At 40.4% G+C, this 23,248-nt stretch overlaps 1 protein-coding gene across 1 annotated transcript in view; it reads left to right on the plus strand.

Moving 5' to 3' along the window:
• LOC124777052 (thyrotropin receptor-like) overlaps positions 1 to 23,248 on the plus strand; it is a 476,722-nt gene that overhangs the window by 121,114 nt on the left and 332,360 nt on the right. Inside the window, exons 4-5 of the mRNA XM_047252324.1 lie at positions 545 to 610; positions 20,265 to 20,333. Of these exons, the coding sequence (XP_047108280.1) occupies positions 545 to 610; positions 20,265 to 20,333 (135 nt within the window). The remainder of the gene's footprint in view (positions 1 to 544; positions 611 to 20,264; positions 20,334 to 23,248) is intronic.

Consider the following 23,248-nt stretch of genomic DNA (forward strand, 5'->3'; position numbering starts at 1 on the left):
CGTTATATAGACATTTCTTTGTTGTATTCGATTATCTGTAAAGGAAACACATCCCTAGTCCATTATGAACGTAGTGTTTTATTGCTAAAGGTGCTCTACTTGTCGATATCTATACTTTTACTAGTAACGACCTGGACACATTTTAATCACGTACTCCCGTGTTGATGAGACGCTGGTGCTCATATTTGTTTCAATAGCACATCGAGATATGAGAAATACTTTAAAGTATAGGACCTCGTACCTCATGTACGAATTGCAAGCTTATCTGAGTGGGTCTTATCCGTGCGAACTGTTATTGGAGGCTGAGTTTGTGTCAATTTTTATTGCCGTGCTGCTCGTGGCGCACTAAGTATTTACGCTTAACGTCGTATTGGTTAATTTAATAGCGTACGTTTGACACACGGAACTAAAAAGAACTTGAAAGGTAATTTCCTTACCAATTCCTTCTTAAGACCATATGCATTTCATAGAAATTGTGAAAATGAATTTTCTGCCTTGTGACTTTTATTTGTATTTTAAGTACAACGTTACTGTTTGTTTTCAGAGACCTGGAGAGCAACAAGATTGGTGACCTGCAACCAAATTCTGTTTCAGTGGAGACAGCGCAATTGTAAGTACTATTAACGTCTACGACTACTGAAGTTTATTGTTGTTACGAGCTATCAGCATAGCTCGCGCTCAGGTGAACGTATTTTGTTCCGAGAAGTAGTTTTATAATCTTCTCATCGATTGTCATGTTATACAAGAAAGTCTAGTCTTATTATATCTGAAGTATACATTCCACAACAAAAAATAACAAATATCGGACGTGTAGGTTCAAATGGCTCTGAGCACTATGGGACTCAACTGCTGAGGTCATTAGTCCCCTAGAACTTAGAACTAGTTAAACCTAACTAACCTAAGGACATCACAAACATCCATGCCCGAGGCAGGATTCGAACCTGCGACCGTAGCGGTCTTGCGGTTCCAGACTGCAGCGCCTTTAACCGCACGGCCACTTCGGCCGGCGGACGTGTAGGACACAGAGATAGAAAGTTAAATTATAGCTGACTGCAAAAGTCTCCTACAATGCCGCTAACGTTACACAACTTATAGTTATTTGCAGAATAAAAGTTCGCATGGTGACTGCTGGTTCTGATCACCCTTTCACACTCTTACGCTACATGTGACGGATAAGAGAAACATAGTGGTCTTGGCATATATTAATGCATAATAATATGTGTACTACTCACACTAGTTGCGACCCGTCACTATGTCAAATTATACAAGATGATCCAAAAGTAGCTATACACACTTCTTGTGTGTAATGTATGCATCAAAATAAGACTAAAACTTTAAATAAGGTTTTATTTTAAATTCCTTATTTCAGTGTTCAGAGTTATGCAGTAGAGTGGGGATCACAAATGAAACACAAACAACGCAAAGTTAATTCTTCTCAGAAAGCAACGACACGAAGGAACCCGAAATTCAGCTCAGCTATGTACTGTACGTTTACCCCAGGACATGTTAAAAATGTAGATGAAGACAGTGACGTCCTCGACTTCTTACCATTCTCAGAATGTTGGAGGCTCCGTTCATCTCATTCTGCACAGTTGCAGATCTATTCTCAATTAGCTGCTGTAGTTGGGCTACTTTCACACCATGCTCCTTGAGACGACCCCAAAGGTAGAAGCCCAGGTGTTGAGATCCGGAGATTCGGCGGACCCAGCAACTGGTCTTGCAGGACCCGTCCACTTATCAGGATGAGCAACTTAGAGATACTTTCTTGCCGACTGAAATTTTCAGGGGCACCGTCGACAAAGCAACATCGGTCGATACGGAGACGAACACGCAGACAATACGCAAAAAAGCCTATACTAGCCAATGATGCAATGTCTACCACAAATGACCTTATGCATCACAACACGGAAATAAAGCAGTATCAGATAAAAATTTATCTAACATTTCACTCTTATTTTGAGCTGTATATTACACCCACAAAGCGTGTGCAGTTACTTTTGAATGACCCTCTATATTTGATAAAGATTAAGTAAATGAAAAATATGTCACTTTTCCAGTAAGAGTACGATATATATCCAGATTATTTCTATCACTACTTCAGTTTGAGGATTTATTGATTTTATAAAATGTGTATCTTTTCAGCTATCCCTTTGGTAGGTTTTGAACGTTATTCGACGGACAGCGTTGACGACGTTACACATTCGGCACACAAAAAATCTACTATCTTGAACTGAAAAATGGTAATATCTTGTTTCAACATCACTGACTTTGTGCACAGACACTGAAGTAAGAAGGTTCTTTTATATGCAAAAACATCGAAATTACAGCACGAGTTGATAGCTCCTATGGCCACTGTGGAGAAAAATGAAATGAGTTTCAGATGGCACTACAATAAAGATTTTCATTTATTCAGACTGAGGCTTTGTAGGTGGTAAGGTCGACAGCATTTTTAAAACTGAACAACCTCGTAGAACTAAAATTTCCTGGCATATCACAACCGTGTGTCGGATCGAGACTTGAATCTGAGACCTTTGCCTTTCTGGAGGAATTGCTCTACCAACTTTTTCTTTCTTATTTTTCGAGCTCTTTGTTTTACGTTTTTCGTCAATGGTTGTGTGCACATGTCTCGCGGCGTCTTTAAAATTCTGATGAGACGCTTCACTCGGCTTTTTCATTACAGAAGTTGGCCTGAATCCTTACCGAACACCCTGAACCACTTTGCCGGCACCAACTGATCTAGCCAAACAGGGTCTTGACTCGCCCTCAGAGCTTTCCTTCCATCATTGTCTCTCTCGTAACTTCGCAGAAGATGTATCTCTCAGTCGGTAGAGAACCTGCACTCAAATGGCAATACTAAGCTGTATTATAGTTTTGTTCACAGGAGTCACCGGGGTGTAGTGAGTTTTAGCACAGGGGCTAACGTTCAAGTATGATTAACTGGAGACTTCGTCGGCTTGGTGCTTCTCAAAAGGTCACAGCGCTCGGTGCGGAGATAGCTTCCCTAACACTCGGTTCAAACCTTCCTTTAGTAGGAAGATCCGAAGAAGATCGACGATTTTCGTCAAGGATTAATTTAGTAAACGCTAGAAGGTCCCGAGCTTTTTCCTCGAATCTCAGAGGCAGGCATTACGAGAGAGCCATAGTCCTACTTTACTGTTTGAATTCCGAGAGCGCACCCTCCAACAGAATCCACCAACAACTAACTCCTTCACATTTTATGAGCGTGATGGAAAACTCAAAACCTTGAGGTCATGTGAACGTTTACCGGCTGTGACACCGGCGATGCATCATTCACTAATGGAACAGAAGAGGCTGAAATGATCGTGGCACGCGATTTGTCCTCCGTCACATAACACAAGGTGGCTTATGACTATATAGATGTAGATGTACAGTATGCTTTATGAAATAGATATTATCGCGTAATGAATAATTAAACTTTTAATTGGATACTTCATGCAACGATAACTGTGCTGTTATTCTTATTGTATGAAATGGTTTTGAAAAATAGATAATGAATCTTTTCTTTTTATGCCTGTTAAAAGCCACAGCTAATTTTCTCAGGGTGCTATCACCAACAACAGCATACATATCCCAACGTGAAGACATCAGTCCTACTCACGAGGGATTAAAGATCCTTTCTTAATATTACGCGATAATACGTTTAAACAATGCTTAGTTATTTTTTCTGTGGGGCTGCATGCTACCTATGTGCAATGGCAGCGTATGCATTCATTGATATCGTTATTAATAAAAAACTGTATCTCTGCCAAACATGAATCGAAAAATACTACAAGACGCCGTTTTCAGATTATTAAGATTATTCTTTTTATACATTTAGTATTAATGACTGTTAGAAGAACTTATATAATTTTTGTCATTAATGGCTTAGCTACAATAATAAGCCTACACAAAAGTCGCCAGGGCAACATTTAATTACTACGCACTGAGTCATATACAGCATAGGTACTCGCTACTGACAAAAACACACACTACAATTATTAACCTCATATATATATTCAGCACAATTATATTTATATATTATATTTATACTACAAATAATTGTACCAGTTACAGACCGTGAACAATTAACGTCCGTCAAAGAGAACAGCAGAATCAATAAAACAATGAAACAAAAAAACACTCATTCTTCCTCTACAAAAGAACACAGATAATAATGTTTGTAATTCTGATAGCGCGGGTAACGCTTCTCCAGTCTTAAGTCACTCGAATTTTTTTTTCTACCGGAGGCAATGCTATAATATCCTTACTCATTGCTTGAGGTTTGCATGAAAATGTTGCAATACAAGATCATATTTAGTATCCTTCCTGTATCTTATCATAAAACAAAGACATTTGCCTCTGGCACCATTATTTCTGCAATTTACTTATGCCAACGTCTTGCTACATTTATGAAGACAGCAGCACCGTCGGCACCATAATTTCAAAGAAGCCTTTTCTAACAGTCAAATGGACGAAGAAAAGTTTGACACCGTCCCTCACTACTTTCCCCTACTTATTTCTCCATCCGTCTCTTTGAAAATATTTTTGCAGCTGCTATCTTCCTTCCTCTGCTACTATTCATACAGTCTTGTATCTCGCTTGTTTCTTTTGCGTTCTTTATTTCCATACCGCCGCAGAACACATGCCATATCTACCTTTCTTACACTATTATTACTGTTGTTAATTATTATTATTATTATTTGTTGAATCACTGAATTTACCTGCTACTGATGACCATAACGGTTACGTCAACTATGTTCTCCGACAAACCGACAATATAGTCTCCATGTGTTCAGCACAGTTGCCTTCTGCAGTTATCAACAGAGCGAAAGATGCACTTCTTGGTGCTGTAGACTCTTGTTAGCTTGCTTTGGGGTCATACCAGTGTCCGATATATCCACTGGGACGACGTGCAGTCCGGAACCGCGGGACTGCTACGGTCGCAGGTTCGAATCCTGCCTCGGGCATGGGTGTGTGTGATGCCCTTAGGTTAGTTAGGTTTAAGTAGTTCTAAGTTCTAGGGGACTTATGGCCTAAGATGTTAAGTCCCATAGTGCTCAGAGCCATTTGAACCATTTTTTTGGGACGACGTGCGCAAAGTTTTGCTTCCTCAGCAGTTTTACTTCATCTGCCCTCTTCTTACTGCAAATTGGGTGTGTTGGGGAAGCTGATCTGCTTGTTGAACTACGCTACACAATCACTTTGTGGGTGCAAATGGTTGACATACATACGTAATGTATGGTTTGCATGTGATCCCCACATTACCTGCTGTTATGACCTAGTGCTTAGGATCACTTCTGATAGTTCCTAGACCCAGTTGCTGAGACCAAAGCTGTAAGTCACCACTGAAACTCCATATGAATCTATGGCACTGGAGAAGTTTCTATTTATCTTTCCGAAAGAGCTCGATTTAAAATTTGAGGAAATTCTACTGTGCCAATATATGAAAATACTCTATTTTGCGCTTTTGAACATCGATCTTTTCCTTGAAGAAGGCGTAATACGTGCATACGTCGTATAGGCCCTGCACACATTATGTTTCCAGCAATTAGTAAAGTAGCTTGGACCTTGCCCGTTCTTACATTCATCCTCCTCCATTTGTCCTGACTTAATAGCACATCTGTGTTTTTCAAAAACCATTTCTACAGCTTGTTGAAAGTGGGTAAACTGCGTTTCATTTTAAGTATATCATATCACTATTAATTTTCTGAAACTAATTTTAGTGGCCCGCAGCTCGTGGTCGTGCGGTAGCGTTCTCGCTTCCCGCGCCCGGGTTCCCGGGCTCGATTACCGACGGGGTCAGGGAGTTTCTCTGCCTCGTGATGACTGGGTGTTGTGTGATGTCCTTAGGTTAGTTAGGTTTAAGTAGTTCTAAGTTCTAGGGGACTGATGACCATAGATGTTAAGTCCCATAGTGCTCAGAGCCATTTGAACCATTTTTTAAATTTTAGTGTTACCTCATATAACCTACTCATTTTTGTTACGTCAATTAATTATTATTATTATTGTTGTTGTTATTATTATTACAGCTATAAATTTTCTCAGCATAATTATAAATCATCTTTAACTATATTTTAATCTCGATGCCACTTCTATCAACTGTTAAGTATTGTCTAAGTACCGTCTTTGAGAACGGTACACTAAATTTTATATTCCATTCGATCGATGCGAGGTAAATACAGCTTTCAATTTAGCGTGATTTGCAATCAGTTACGAACAGTTTAAATTTAAATTGTACTGATTAAAAGTGCAGATGGTGCTAACAGCCAATTACTTGCCAGTTTTAATTTGCGGTTACTTCCACCACATCGCCACCTGCTGAACTCTACCCCTCAATTAACGGTCTCCACTGGCGATCTATACTCACCATGCTGCTTGTGGGGAAGCTATTAGGTGCCTGTGAAGAATGTGATTAGTGGTGTCCCATTGCAGGTGATACTAATTATAAAAGCCATTACGCAAAATCTAAAATAAAATTAACTATTGGGACAGCAGCAGACGTGAAACTTAAGTTCCTAGACATCACCATAAACAGAATGAACAACAAACATAACTTTCTAATATACAGGAAATCCACAACTACACGTAGAGCCATTCACAATCAGTCGAATCGCCCATTGATACACAAACATTCAAGTTTTAAATGCAAGCTTCACAGGCTTAACAGAACCCCATTATATAAACTCAACTGTACACCGGAAGTAAACACAATACACCAGATAGCCAGGGAGAATTGATGCAATTCAGAAACAAAGAAAACTAACCAAACAAAATAAAAAATGAATTACCAGGCACAACAAAGAGCAAGGAATACTAACACATGTCAAACACAGGGAGTAAGTAGAAACCGTAACATTTTGAAAGTGATACTACATGGCACGTACTAAGATACAGCAACAGGAAAATCCACCTGAGGGGGAACATAGAGAATACTCAACAACTACAATTATCATAACATTCAAACAACACAATACAGAAACAATTCAACACTAACATCGCCTTTGCTGACAATTTTAACAAAGCTAGAATATAAGTTAACTTTTAATTCATGCTAATCTAATTACCTTCAAACTAATGTAACTCCAGACTTCGAGGAATTTTAAAACTGAACATTCTGAGCACCACAAAGCCCTAAAAAGTGATAGTACACACTCCACTTTAGCAGATCATCTCATAGAGCAATACCATCACAGATATGATACTGAAACTGATCTCTAGGTCTCAAAGAAGGCAATAGTCCCTGCCAAATACTTTCAATACATGGAACTACCACAGACAAGCAATACGAAGAAGGAGAGGTTTGAACAAACACACAACACTACGAAATGCAACTCTGTCTGAAACACTCAGTGCATTACACAAAGATACACACACACACACATACGAGTACATCTTCTCCTCCAGCAGATGCACCACAAAAACTCGCACAGAACGTTCAAAATTGGTGACGCACTGGAAAAGAAAACATAAACGATGAACAACTGAGCGGCTACAGTAATATCGCGTGTCTCGATGAGTACGATGATGTATATTTTCTCCCAAACTTTGTTTTGTGTACAAGAACGTGTGGTACCAGCTGAGTATAAAAGGTGCGAAAAAAAGTGCATGCAATTACAAACAAAACATACCAAAGTTGTATAATAGGTCAAGAGACGTAAAACCGGACGTAGACCACTACCGATCTCGGAAAAAAAGTACTTCAGAATAAAATCTCTCTCTGCAAATATTTCCGACTACTTTGTAGACGACATGATGTTACGCTATAGAAGGTATAAAAGCAATCTGACCTGTACAAATTCATTTACACAGTTAATGTAGTTTCAGGTGAGCGGTCAGAACCAAAAAGGTATTTGTTATAGCTTTTAGGCTTAAAATAGAAAACCAAACATGAACTTTGTATAATATTTTTTACAAAAATAGAGACTCACAGAAAACAAAATATAACTGCCGAAATACGAGTGGGTAACAGAAGCAAGATATACATTGCGTTTTGGAGAAGTAGTTTAAGAACCCAAATTTAATTCGCAAAAAACGAAAAGAACGTCAACTGGAACTTCTATCTGGCACTGTGCCGTCTTTATATTTTCCCGTTAAGTGAATGTTAACCCGCTTAGACACAATACTAAAGCACTGGTATACACCTGTAATACATTATGGATGAGTTTTTTTTTTTTTAGATTAATTATACGAATTCTCTAATCTTGAGAAACTTACTTGGTTGCTAATATTATATGACTATGAATTACATGAATACAAACAGATACGCTCACCAGCCATAACACTATGACCACCGACCGACTATCGATTATAAACCTGTCCAGGCGACAGCACGGTCACCTGGACGGAAGTGACTCCTAATCAGACGCACGCAGGGTGCGAGTAATATCAATGACCGTGGTGTCCGTTTGTAGAATGGGGAAGGATCGCGATCTATGTGAGTCCGACCGAGGGCAGATTGTGCGGGTCCGGAAGCTTGGCAGGAGCACTGTGGAAACTGCACGACTTTTTGGATATTCGAGGAGTGCTATGGTGAGTGTCTTCAAAACTTGAAGAAACCAAGGTGAAACAATGTCCAGACGCTATGAGTTTCGTGGCCGCCCCTCATTACATATGTCGGACTTTGAAGGCGGGGCAGACTGCCAAAAAAGGACACGAGGCGAACTGTGGCGGAACTAACATCAGACTTTGATGCTGGGCAGAGTACAAGTGTGTCTGAAAACACAGTCCACTGAACACTTCTAACGATGGGTCTCCGCAGCTGACGACTCACACATGTGCCAATGTTAACACCACGACGTCGGCAACTACGACAGAAATGGGCACGTGACCATCGGCACTGGACATTACAGCAGTGGCAGAGCAATGCGTGGTCTGAAGAATCCCGGTATCTCATTCATCATGCCGAGGAGAAGACGCCAATCCGTCGTCTTCCAGGGATACTGTTCATTTACACCTATACTGCCAGACGGAGAAAAGATGGCAGCAGCTCCATTATTGTCTGGAGAACATTTACATGGGCATGAATGGCCCCAGAGGAACTCGTGCAAGGCACCGTGACGACGATGGAATATCGTACACTGGTTGCAGACCACGTTCCCCCGTTCATGACGATCATGTCTCCCAACAGCAGTGGCATTTTTCAGCAAGATAATGCACCATGTCAAAAAGCCAGGATTGTGGTGGGGTGGTTCGACGAACACAGTAGTGAGTTCCGATTGATGTGCTGATCCCCCAACTCGCCATATCTGAACCCGATCTAATACATCTGGAATGTAATTGAACGTGGAGTCAGTCCTCATCGCCACCCCCTCCCAATAATTTACGCTAATTAGGCTACTTGTGTGTGCACATGTGGTGCCAACACCCTCCAGCAAACTACCAAGGTCTCGTTGCTTCCATGCCATGACACGTCGCCGCTATTATCCATGCCAAAGATGGACATACCAGCTGTTAGATAGATGGTCATAATCTTCTAGCTGGTCAGTGTATTTTGATAATGCAATAACGACAATGACAACCCGTTACATTGTCGAAACATTGTGTCAAAAAACGTTAGTAAATATTGTGTCAAAAGCCATACGTGGTATGGAGAACACGTGAGAGGACTTTACTCGCCATCAGGAGGTTCTGTGTTCTGTTCATAGATCGGCCAATTGGATCGGACCGACCACCGTGTCATCTACGCCAAGGGCGTTGTCTGATGCGGTATGGAGAGGCATGTGGTTAGCGCACAGTTCTCGTGGCTTTGTCGGAGTTCTTGACATTGGAACCGCTACTGCTGGGAAGAGTAGCTCCTCAGTTGGACTTACGAGGCTTACTGCATTCCGTACCAGTCTTCCCACAAAGGTGAATCCGGGACCTCTGCATGGCAGTCAACTGTGCTGACCACTCAGATACGGAGGCGAACGCAGTCAGGACGACCGTCGTTCAAACCTACCCTCCATCCATTAATGTTTAGGTCCTCCGAGGTTTCCCTAAATAGCTTATGGTGAAACTGCAGGATGATTCCTTCGGTAAAAACAATGCCCGTCTTTTTCTTTCCTTGCCCAGCATGAACTCCGACACGACGTCATTGTTGCCCCAACATTAATCGTTATAGTAATGTGTTTGGCCTATGTTACTGACGAAATAACCAGAAGTTAGAATATTGCTTGCAATTTTTAATCCGTAATTTGTTACATGGGTTATTCTACCTGTATTCGTAAAGACGATTGAATTTTGCCGACTTTTGGAAAGATTGTATTACTAGGGAGTCGAAGACTTCAGTAATCTTCTGGAAAAAACCATAACTTTCTCACTACATATGACCTGACACGCGTTAAGACTCAGAAAATCTGGTGGACTGTGGCCAGTCAAGCATTGCACGACAGTTCCATTTCTCCAGCGACCACGAAAACTTCATCTAGATGACTGTGTATGCAACTCATCTGCTGCCAGCCAGGTAGCTAATGAACAGTATTATTACTCGTATCTATTACTGTTAATGGTAGCAGACTGAACGGCAGTTTTCATACTTTCGTTAGCTGTGGCAAAACAGATAACTGTATACTAACAAGGAATGAGTGGCTGGGTGAAGAAAAAAAAAGCAACTCGTTCAGAACATGCTGCTCCTTCCTGTTTCAATCACGAATGGCGCGTGGGAAGAATGAGTGTCGGTAAGTCTCTGTATTAGCTCTAATTTCCCTAATTTTCTCGACGTGTCTCCCCAGAAATTTTTTGTTCCCACAGTTAGTAACTAATGTTTAGCTGCATGTTCATGGGTGACATCTGTTCACTGTGTTGCTGAATTTGTCGTGTGGAGTACGTGTAGCTAGATCTCATTCAGCGCTATCAGAGTGTTACAGTGGATATCTTATAAAAATTACAGAGCTTAAATTACAGGTTGGAACGGGCACTCCGTGCTTAAAAACGTAAATTGTCATGAAAATAATGAAAAAACCATTGAAAGTAGCAGCAGCATTACCGGCCGGAGTGGCCGAGCGGTTCTAGGCGCCTCAGTCCGGAACCGCACGACTGCTACGGTCGTAGGTTCGAATCCTGCCTCAGGCATGGATGTGTGTCATGTCCTTAGGTTAGTTAGGTTTAAGTAGTTCTAAGTTCTAGGGGACTGATTACCTCAGATGTTAAGTCCCATAGTGCTCAGAGCCATTTGAACCATTTGATACTGCCGTTTCTTCAAACCTCTGAATGACACACTACAAAAGAAAGAGAGAGAGAGAGAGAAGCACCCACAAGAAACAGTCGAATGTGTAGCTTCGTAAACGCACACGCCATCGGCGGATATGTGAATGCACGCCATCGGCGGATATGTAAATGCCTCGAGTTGCAATTATCTGGGACAAGTGGATCGGCCACCAAGGTGCATGAATGTTTTTCGTGTTTAGTGTTGTTACTAGCCCTGGTAGGGCGTATGAAGGCTGTGAACAACGACAGATTCTGCGCAATCATTATGAAAGACAGACATAGCGTGTACTCGTGAGAGATAGCGCTATCGGTATCTGATATTGGTTGTGTCCATTTTGCTGGCTGGTCGAATCGTGCAGTATGCAGATTTTTGGAACATTCAGGTGTGACAGTCGCCAGACGTTGTATGAGAGAGGGTACAAAAAAAAAACGGAATAATATTGCCGTAGGCGGAGCTTGTGTAATACACATTTCTACCGTTAGGAATGTATAGCGCAACCATCGCCAGTTCAGTGCCGCATGTGTTGTCGATCTGGCTGCTTCTGTTCATCTGCAGTGATTGTTTCGTTAGCGCTGCTTCGTTCTTGTTTCAGTTTTTATGATGGCAACTCTAAGTGTACAATGATGCTGCGAAAGTTTGTTTCCTACTCGTAAAAATACTGCTGAAATTTTAATGTTGAAATCGGCTTACCAAGATGACGCTATGGGAAAAACTCAAATGTGGTCTGCTCGATTTAAAAATGGCGTCATGTCGGTTGAAGACAAATCTCATTCTGGACGTCCATCAACTGCCGATCGACGAAAATATTGAAAAAATTCTAGAGCTTGTGCTCACAGACCGTCGAAAGACACTTGATCAACTGTCAGAGATTAGTGGGTTATCTTGGAGCTCGGTTCAGCGAATTTTTAAGGTTTGAGTAGACAGGAGACTGGTTCATCCACCGCAACAACGCACATGCACACACAGCCATATGTGGTAGACAGTTTTTGGCTAAAAATGGCATTGTTCCGCTCCCCCACGCACCTTACTTGCCCGATATGGCTCCGTGCATCTTTTTCTTATTTCCACGCATAAAAAGGAGCATGAAGATTAGATTAGTACTTGTTCCATAGCTCATGAATACGACACTTCGTAATGACGTGGAACGTGTCAGGTTAATAAAAGGTGTCTATAGAAGATATTACATTACACAAAATATTACATGACACTTAATATTTTTAATTTTTTTGTGGGGGTTGGGGAGTTGCCATTACGAAATTCTTTTAATTTCCTTTTAAATGCTATATGGCTATCTGTCAGACTTTTGATGCTATTAGGTAAGTGACCAAAGACTTACGTGGCAGCATAAGTTACCCACTTCTGAACCAAAGTTAGATTTAGCCTTGTGTAGTGAAGATCATCCTGTCTCCCAGTGTTGTAGCCACGTACACTGCTATTACTTTTGAATTCTTTCGGATTGTTAATAACAAATTTCAGAAGTGAATACATATATTGTGAGGCTACGGTGAAGATCTCTAGCTCTTTAAATAAGTGTCTGCAGGATAGTCTTGGGTGAGCTCCAGCAATTATTCTGATTACACGCTTTTGTGCAATGAACACTCTTTTATTCAAGGATGAGTTATCCCAGAATATGATGCCATACGAAAGCAGAGAATGAAAATAGGCGTGGTAAGCTAATTTACTTAGATGTATATCGCCATAATTTGCAGTGACCCTAATAGATAAGTAGCTGAACTGAAACGTTTCAGCAGATCCTCAGTGCGTTTTTTTCCAGTTCAACCCCTTATCAATGCATACACCTAGAAATTTTGAATATTCTACCTTAGCTACTGATTTCTGATCGAAGTCTATATTTAACAATGGTGTCATTCCATTTACTGTGTGGAACTGTATATACTGTGTTTTGAAAAAGTTTAATGAGAGCCCATTTGCAGAGAACCACTTAATGATTTTCTGAAAAACATCGTTTACAATTTCACCAGTTAATTCTTGTCTGTTGGGTGTGATAGTTATACTTCTATCATCGGCAAAAAGTACCAGCTTTGCACCTTCGTGAATATAGAATGGCTAGTCAATAATATATATTAAGAACAGCAGAGAACCCAAGACCGAACCTTGTGGCACCCCATTCTTGATTGTTCCCCAGTTTGAGAAATCAGCAGTTTTTTGCATATTATGTGAACTGCTTATTTCAACTTTCTGCCCTCTTCCAGTTAAGTATGATTTAATCCATTGGAGCACTGTCCCATTCATACCACAGTACTTGAGCTTATCTAGATGTATTCCATGATTTACATAGTCAAAAGCCTTTGATAGATCACAAAAAATTCCAACGAGTGACTTCCGGTTACTCAGAACATTTAATATTTCATTAGTGAAAGTATATATAGCATTTTCCGTTGAAAAACCCTTTTGGAAACCAAACTGACATTTTGTTAAAACTTTATTTTTACAAAGGTGTGAAACTACTCTACAGTACATTACTTTTCCAAAAATTTTGTATAAGGCAGTCAGAAGAAAGATTGGGCGGTAGTTTTTGACATCAGACGTATCCCCTTTTTTATGCAGTGGTTTAACAACGGCATACTTCAGTCTATCTGGGAACATACCCCGCTTCAGAGAGCTATTATATACGTGACTAAGAATCCCACGTATTTCTTGGGAACAAGCTTTTATTATCCTGCTGGAAATGCCATCAATTCCATGTGAGCTTATATTCTTGAGAGAGTTTACTATCTTCCTAACTTCAGCAGGAGAGGTGGGTGGAATTTCAATTGTATCAAATGGTGTGGGTAAGGCCTCTTCCATTAACTGCCTTTCTTCTTCTAATTCATCCAGTACTCTTAGTTGTCCTGTCCCCCTTCTAATAATATTCCAAATTGTTTTAATTTTGTTATCAAAGGTATTAATCTCAGACATGATGCACATGCTTCTGGACTTTTTAATAACGTTTCTTAATGTAGCACAGTAGTTTTTATAATATTTGGCTGTTTCTGGGTCATTACTCTCTCTTATTGTTAGATACAGTTCTCTTTAGTGGTTACAAGATATTTCTATTCCTTTAGTAAGCCAAGGTTTTTTGCTTGGTTTCTTATAATTTGATTTAACTACTTTCTTGGGGAAATAGTTTTCAAATTCTCTTACAAGTGTATCATGAAATAAGTTATATTTTAAATTAGCATCTGGTTCCATGGAAACCTCATCCCAGTCTAACTGCTGAAGATTTTCTCTGAAATTTCTAATTGTTGAGACATTAATTGAACACACAACTTTGGAGGGTGGTTTTGAATTACTGAATGGAGCTGTGTCATATACTGTATCTAGCTGAGCATCATGATCAGAAAGCCCATTCTCAACAGGACAAGAATTTATGTTTTTAAACCTGTCTTGGTCTATAAAAGTGTTATCTATCAATGTGCTGCTGTCCTTTACTTCCCGAGTAGGAAAATTAATGACAGATGTCAAATTGAAAGAACTGAGCAAGACTTCCAGGTCATTCTTCCTATTACACTCTTTCAGTGAATCAACATTGAAGTCCCACAAATAATAATTTGCTTTCCCCTATCTGACAGATAGCACAACAAGGCATCCAAGTTTTCCAGGAATAAATGAAAGTTCCCTGCAGGGGACCTATATAGTGTTACAATTATAAAAGAGCCCTCCTTCAGTTTAAGTTGACAGACGCATGCTTCTATATGTTGCTCTAGACAAAACTTTTTTGTATCTAAGCTTTCTACACAGTGATAACTTTTGACATATATGGCAACTCCTCCTCTCACCTTATTCTCTCTACTCATATGTGCAGCTAGTTTATAACCACTGATATTTACCTTTTCTATATCAGACACAATGTGATACTCAGACAGGCATAGTATATCTATTGCATTATCAGATTCAATGTCATCTAAATAAACCAGGAGCTCATCTGCTTTATTCTTCAATCCTGGAATATTTTGGTGAAAAATGGTAACATTATTTTTTACTTTACTTTTGTGAGAATCTACTTTTTTCTTTACTCCAAGAATATTTTGGTTAAATATGGTAACATCATTATTTACTTTCCTGTTGTGAGAATTCTGTGAGTTTTGGACCTCTTTAGGACCTGCGTGCCTGAACGTCTAATTGGACACTGGTATTAGTCTAAAAAAGAGGTACATCCATGAGTACTAGTGTCCCCCCTTATGGATTTTGCTAACAACCCTGCCAGTTTACCCTTCCCTTTCCAATTTCGGTGTACGCCATGCTTTGTGAAATCCCCCCTATCAATAGCCTCAACAGGAACCAATCCAATGTCTCACAGAGTGGCCGCCCTACGCAACTGATCCAACTTCATATTTACCCTCCTGACAGAGCGGTTCAACTGGGGCTGATCATGCCGCACGAAAGCAGGCACCGGCCCAACATTGGTATGGGTCGTTGTTGAGGCTATTTTCACCAGGTCACACTCAGTACTGTAGCCTGATCCCTATCAATACTGTTTCCTACTCCACCCAATATCATCACATGATCCTGCTTTGTGAAATCCTTGCACAAGGAACCTATATCCTCAACCACCTGGCTAAGACTTGCGCATGAAGGGACACCGACTTGACAACATTGAAGAAGTCAAGAAAAAATTGAGGGAGGAGCTTGTAATCTTACCCTCCTACACATCACTATTAAATTTCTCTGTCTCTAAAAGTTTCTGAAGCTTAAAGAGGCGTAAAATATACAGAAGGAAAACTTTTTACTTACTCTTCTTGTTGTTGGCTGCAGTTATTGTGTCTAGTGGTACATTCTTGCGGCTGAAATTTTGACTTAACGTTGTGGGTTTCTTATCACTAAATAACTGATGCAGTACTATCTGTTGCTATGATTTTCTTTTATCTCATTCTTCTATATCACACTGACTTCACAATTTCAACATAATATTCCAGATTACATTGTTAGTGTCAATCATAAAAAAATACGTCTGTCTCCGTGAAAGGCATGCCCACTACTACTTACATTCTGCGGTACTCACAATATTCCAAAGAGTTTACAAAGCAAAAAAGTTCACAAACTTTCTTGACAAAAGAAGAAACTTAGCTAAAATATATCATTATTTTGTAATTGAGTCCAGAAATAAATTTTATAGCTATCGTCCGATTGTGCAATTAATAATAGGAATTTCAAGTATGCCAGATATTTAGTAATTTCAAGTATTTCTAAAAGAAGAGCGATTTTTAACTGTAAGCACAGAGTACTAACAAACTGATTTCTTTTTACATATTTTAGCCCGAAACACAACACACCGTATACAAAATCGTATGAAGTTGATTCAGTTATTATACTACTGCAATTTCGGCCTTAAGTCATTATCAAGTGCTGATATTATGGCTTTAAGCCATGTCAACGTAATGTCAGCTGACACTTTTGTATGTCGTTGCCAATACTGTTAAATACACTCGCTATGTTGTTACACAGTGCGAGCACACGTATCCAAACATCGTAAAACCACACAATCTGTAAGTGCACATGTTCGTTAAACCATCACTGGTCAGAAATGCATTAGTGTAAAAAAAACTTTTAACAATCACTGACGTAAATATGATGTCCTTAAAAAAAAATTTATGACTGTGAACCCTAGCTACAACAAGCTGATATAATGTTCATCTGTACAAGAATCGATAGTATAAGTGGTATCGATTATTTCTATAAATAAAAGGTAGTGTTAGAGGAGGGTGTCCCATTAAAAGCTGTCAGCCATTTCTAAAGATGGCTACAAAATATGTTCCAAATAGTGGAAGCACCGGTGGGACAAATGTATTAGTTGTAATGGAGAATATTTTGAAAGGGATAAGGTTGTTATGTAAACAATTTGAAAATACATAGCTTTTAAAAAATAATTCCGGTTTCTTGGGTACCCGCTCATACTGTGTCTGGACGTGAGGGCTAGCATACTCGTTTTCAAGGTTGGGTAGACAAAGTCTGACCGCCACAAGGAAAGATCGCAGTAATGTGTACCAGGCACGTCGTAAACCCCATCTATTTACGCCTCCCGTCCGAAAGAAGGAATGGTCTCCCTGCAACATTCTGCACAATTCCGTACCATTGGAAGGAGACTAGCAGCAGCCCGACTAGTGAATTACCGTCCCATGCTTTAACACCACAACACAAACGGCTGCGTCTGGTGTGGTGTCGTCATCGGGAAGCTAGGACTGCTGATGAATGCCAGCACATTGTGTTCAGCGACGAACTGCGGATGACAATCGTCATCGAGTATGGCGGCAACCTGGGAAGAGGTCCCATTCTTCCATTGTCGTGGAGAAGCACAGCAGTGTTACTACTGGCGCCATGGTGTGGTGAATCATCGGGTGTGACTTCAGATCATGGCTAGTAGTGAATGAGGGAATTCTGACGGCACGATGGTGCGTCACGGATACTGTGCCATTTTTCAAGAGAACAGTATTCATCCACACATGGTACGTGTCTCTCCTGAAATGTCTGGGCTATGTTGAGGTACTCCCGTGGTCAGAAAGATGCGGCCACATGTGTGGGTACAGCTCGGACGTCAACTCCATCCCAATGCTAGCACCCAGAATCGAGGACCAGTTACAACAGTTGTGGGCCAGCTTACCTCAGCAGAGGTACAGTGGCTTTGTGACTCCATTCTCCACCGAATCAACGAACGCATCCAAGCCAGAGGGAGTAAAACATCATACTGATAAGTGGGCTCATACTGTCCAAGTCTTTGTAAATTTGACACGTATTCGTAATCACTAAAATAACACCATATAACACCTCAACTCGTGAAATGTCTTGAGGATATGTCTGTTCCGTCGTTTCCACGACAAAAATGCGTGTTTTTTCCACCAGACACGTTTCGCTTTATTTAGGTAAACCATCATCAGTGGTGGTGATTTTGAAAAAGATATTGCAAGATCCGCCTCAGCTGAACAAATTTTCTGGTCTTTACCCAGGTTTCGGCTAGAATAATCTACCCTTCTTCAGAAGCATAAAATCACTATAACATGCCAGAGTAAGGCACAGTCAACATTAAAAATTAAAACCTATAGTACCGTGGTACCAGGTCGAATTAAAACTACTTAACTGAAGTCCAGCCCGGTATCACTTCACCACGCGGTCGGTTGGCTGCCATGTTATAGTAACTTTATCCTTCTGAAGAAGGCTAGATTATTCTAGACGAAACCTTGGTAAATACCAGAAAATTTGCGCAACTGAGGCGGATCTTGCAATATCTTAGTTTATCACAGTTGCTGATGGGGCTGTACTATCTAAAAATTCTTAGATTTCTACCTGCCGAAGTGGTGATTTTGATTTGATTCCTCGTTTTCACATCGTTGATACGTTTCTTCTTTAGACACTGGTAGATGTGAAATGATAATCAAATAAAGACCCTAAGCTGTCGACAGGCGTTGATATACACCAACGGAGACAGTTGAAGATGTGTGCCCTGACCGGGACTCGAACCTGGGATCTCCTGCTTACATCGCAAACGCTCTATCCATCTGAGCCACCGATGGCACACATGACAGCGCGACTGCAGGGATTTATCCCTTGCACGCTCCCCGTAAGACCCACATTCCCAACTTAATGTCCACACACTACATTCGTAGTGCCCCTGCCCACTACACTCATTACTCGCGGCTGACAATCTAACCAAGTTCCGTAAGAGATCGTCCGCGTAGAAGAAGGAGGTCAATGGCCGGTTAGCCGTAACTATATATGGAGATGGTATCTGTTCTTTCGGACATGTCCGAAAGAACAGATACCATCTCCATATACTGGTAGCTGTGGTCTAATTTTTCGTTGTTTTACAGCACTATGCATTTATTATGTTTTTCACACCACTTCCCGATGTAAGCGAGAAGTCAAGCGAAAATCACCATCACTGATGATGCTTTACCTAAATAAATCGAAACGTGTCTGGTGAAAAAAAAAAGACACGCATTTTTGTGGTTGCAACGACAGAACAAAAATACCCTCAAGAATTGTAAGCAGCTGCTGATAGCATGGCCACACCGTGAAGTTTCATTTGGACTACTCTCCCCCTTCACTTTTACTGCCGCGCCAGTGTATGGCCACGATTCTTCGGCACCATTTCGGCTTTGTTCTTCTATTAAACTGAATTGGGTTGGGTTGGGTTATTTGGGGAAGGAGACCAGACAGCGAGGTCATCGGTCTCATTGGATTAGGCAAGGAAGGGGAAGGAAGTCGGCCGTGCCCTTTCAAAGGAACCATCCCGGCATTTGCCTTGAGTGATTTAGACAAATCACGGAAAACCTAAATCAGGATGGCCGGACGCGGGATTAAACTGAATTCTAAATAGTTTTATCGACTACACATCACATGGCATGTGTATCTTACGCTTGGGAACAACATTCCGAATTGCATCGTGACGGACCGAAGACTAGGATAACCTACACTTACCAAAAAGAGAAAGTCAGCGTGGTGGTTTCATACACAGAAAGCATCACATGGAGGGCGACGAAACATCACGGAAACCTTTTTTGGGAGGGGATGTGGGGGTTTCAATGTGAGTGAACGCTCCCTTGAGAGCTCAGTATTAATTCTGGCGAAATGAAAGGTGCGTATGGCGTCATTGGCCAGCAGTCCCACCTGGGATATTCGGCCGCTTAGTGCGCATAGATGATCATCAAATTATGATTATGATGTCAGCATCGAGAGTCAACGACGCTAACCACAGTACCACGATCTCGTGACCCGGTTCTAATGTATTCTGTGAAACTATATCGGCCTCTTTCAATAAAAGACGTGAGCCATAGGCGCAGGCAAAGTTCTCGTACACCATTCTAATTTCAACGGTCGCAGGTTCGAATCCTGCCTCGGGCATGGATGTGTGTGATGTCCTTAGGTTAGTTAGGTTTAAGTAGTTCTAAGTTCTAGGGGACTGATGACCACAGCTGTTAAGTCCCATAGTGCTCAGAGCCATTTGAACCATTTTTTGAACCATTCTAATTTAATCAGTGAAAATAGAATGTGAATTGCTTCAGAGATTTTAGTACAATCGAAAATGGCTGTGAACAGAAAAGTTTTCTCTTCTGTGACTCAATATTTCTATTTTTCTCTGTTCCAGGATCCTCAATTATAACTCCATAGAAGCCGTGCACGGATGGGCTTTCAACGGCTCCAAGATCGCTGCTTTGTGAGTATTTTAGTTACATGATTCTGCCGTTAATAACTCCCCCTAGTTCATAATAGGAAATGCTCTTTTCTATGCACTGTTAATTAGTTGATTCACTAAAAAAGTCGTTCCACTTGGTTTAACTATAAAGTCTTAATCAACTATTTCATTCACCTGTTTCATTCACCAAACTGAGGCTTGATGGCTGCTGCGGTGACAGGGGGAGGGGAGGACCTGTTGGAAGGGAGGGGGATGGTAGCCGAGCGCTTTATGGGGCGGGTAACTATCGTTTCAGACATAGATGCCGCTCAGGGGCAGGAACACAGAGTACAAAAATGGAATGTCACAATAAATGCGAGACTCTACAGAATGTGTGTTCGTTACGAACAGTCGCATTACATTCACTTTGTAAGCCAACAGTCATTCGACTGATACCGTGCCGTCCACGATATCACACTGTATTGCATTAAAATTATTCCTTGATTCCTTCCAATTAAGCCCAAAATATTTTCATAATCTTATGTCTTCCACTACAATTCTTTTCTATTGCACCCTCTAGCTGCAGGACAACTGTTGCTGGATAACATATTTCGCTAATTCTGTTACACATTTTTCCATAGAATTCTTTCGTCAACTATTCCTTCCAAGATCACTCATCATCTTAACTTCTATCTACCAAATTTGCCCTGTTTCAAGGAAAGTATTTCACATATGTGCTATGCTATGATGAAGATGTAAAGTTCTTCCCGCAGTGCATGACAATATTTAATATCGTTAGAATTTATTTCCTCAGGTATGCAGTCTTCGTGTGCACAAATTTATGACATCTATTCCTTGCTTGAGTAATCTATCTTCGCACATGGGAAACGTTCATCACTTCTTCTACTACGTCTTCCCCAATTTTTGAACCTCTGCAAGAAGACATTTACTTTAATACCGTTCTTCATCCAAATATATTGAAACGTCCCCTTTTTACAATTATACAGGACTGTCCTTAACCTGACACACAATATTTTTAGCGCAACGCAATCTGACTTTCAGAAATCCCTACCAAAGAATGGCCCTGACTAACATTAACCTATGCATTTCACAAATCGCTTACCTCACAAAAATCTTGGTTACTCGAACTACTGCAATACAGCGAGCGCCACTACTGCCAGCTAAATAAAAGATTCAAACTATGGAAGTCACTAACTACTGATAGGCATAGTTAGCAAATGAAAGATTTTAATAGACAACAAACAATGTATTTACCTTAATAGTCATAATATATATAGCAGTTCATGACAAATTACAAAACTCCGCCATCTCTCTCCCCACATCCACCACTGCTGGCGGCTCACCTCCAACTGCGCAACGCTACGCGCTGTTCACATCCAGCTGCCGCTGCCCAACACTACAATGGCGAGTTTTACAACAATGCAAAGCAGCCACAGACTGCACACAGCACAGCCAGTGATTTTCATACAGAGGTGGCGTTACCAATAAAAAAACCTAAACAGCCTACTTACATAGCCCCTATGCTCCCCACAAAAAAATTTTACAAATTGTTTTGGGCAGTGGCCAATAATGATTTGATAAAATTTTTCATAATTGCAATAACAAAGAAATCAAAGGCACACACTTATTGATACAATGTTGGTGAAAAGCTAAAATTTTCTCACAGTCCATAAAGACAGTCCTGATCATTCATCACAGTAACATGGCAGTGTTTTTCTCAGTGTGTTTTTCTGAACCAAGTTTCAGAGTGTCCATTTGTGTTGAAATCGAATCTACTGTGTCCTTTAAGTTTTCTTGAGTTTTTGCAAGTTGCGTAACCGAATCGGTGGATGCAATTGAGTCAATTTTAGCCCACAAGGTCTCATGATTTTCATGAACAATGGTTTGCAGTTCTTTTATGGCTGCTTCGTGATTCTGTAATGCATTTTCATGCCGCGAAAAAGTAGGTTGAAAATGCTCACAAATTTGTGTTTTTACGTCATTACAGACTTTTTGACATTTCGATTCGATTTTATGTAACTCAGTAGTTAAATCTTCACGTGTTTGTTCAAGTGTGGTGTCTAACTTTTGAAGATTTTGTTCCATTGTGTCCAACTTTTGAAGCTTTTGCTGTGTTTGTCTCTGATTTTGTTCCGTTGTGTCTAACTGTTGCTGTGTTTGTCTCTGGTGTTGTTCCATTGTGTCTAACTTTTGAAGATTTTGTTCCATTCTGTCTAACTTTTGTAGCTTTTGCTGTGTTTGACTCTGATTTTGTTTCATTTGTTGCATTAATTGCAATAATAATGTATTAGTGTCTGGAATCTGTTCCTCTATGCTTTTCGGCAGTGCATTTGCACCGGCAACATTCACATTTTGACAAGCAGAAAATGTGTATTGACTTATATGAGAAAACGGTGAGGACCCAAAACCTGAATCTACAGTATTTGCGAGATTGTTTCCTGTCATTTCGGATTCCTGAGGCGAGCTGTTGCCGACCGATCGATCGATAATGCTTCCCTGTTCACCAATTGTTTCACTGTGTACACCATTATTTGCAACCCGCTCCATTTCCCTATGCACAATTACCAAATTACTACTTTGAACATTAGTTAATTCATTACTCTGCGGCGCTAACACACTGCTTTCGTCTTCACTGTCATTTCTCAGTTTACTTTGGAGCCTAGTATTACGTTTTTCACACGCCATAATTGTCACAATATTTCACACGATAACACATAAAAGCACAATTTGAAGAGCAAAATAAAATAACATAGCAATGGAAATAATGTCTACTTAATTGCAAGCGCAGCTGCGAAATACTTGGTGCAAATTTACATGCATGCCACAAATGTTTCACTGTACAACAATGAAAAACTACAACTACAATGGAAATTCTCTCTATAATTACGCGCTGGCAATAAACAAAAGCTACACTAATTACACAAACTACAAGAAAT

Source organism: Schistocerca piceifrons, chromosome 1 (genome assembly GCF_021461385.2).
Source record: "Schistocerca piceifrons isolate TAMUIC-IGC-003096 chromosome 1, iqSchPice1.1, whole genome shotgun sequence".
Taxonomy (NCBI): Eukaryota; Metazoa; Arthropoda; class Insecta; order Orthoptera; family Acrididae; genus Schistocerca; species Schistocerca piceifrons.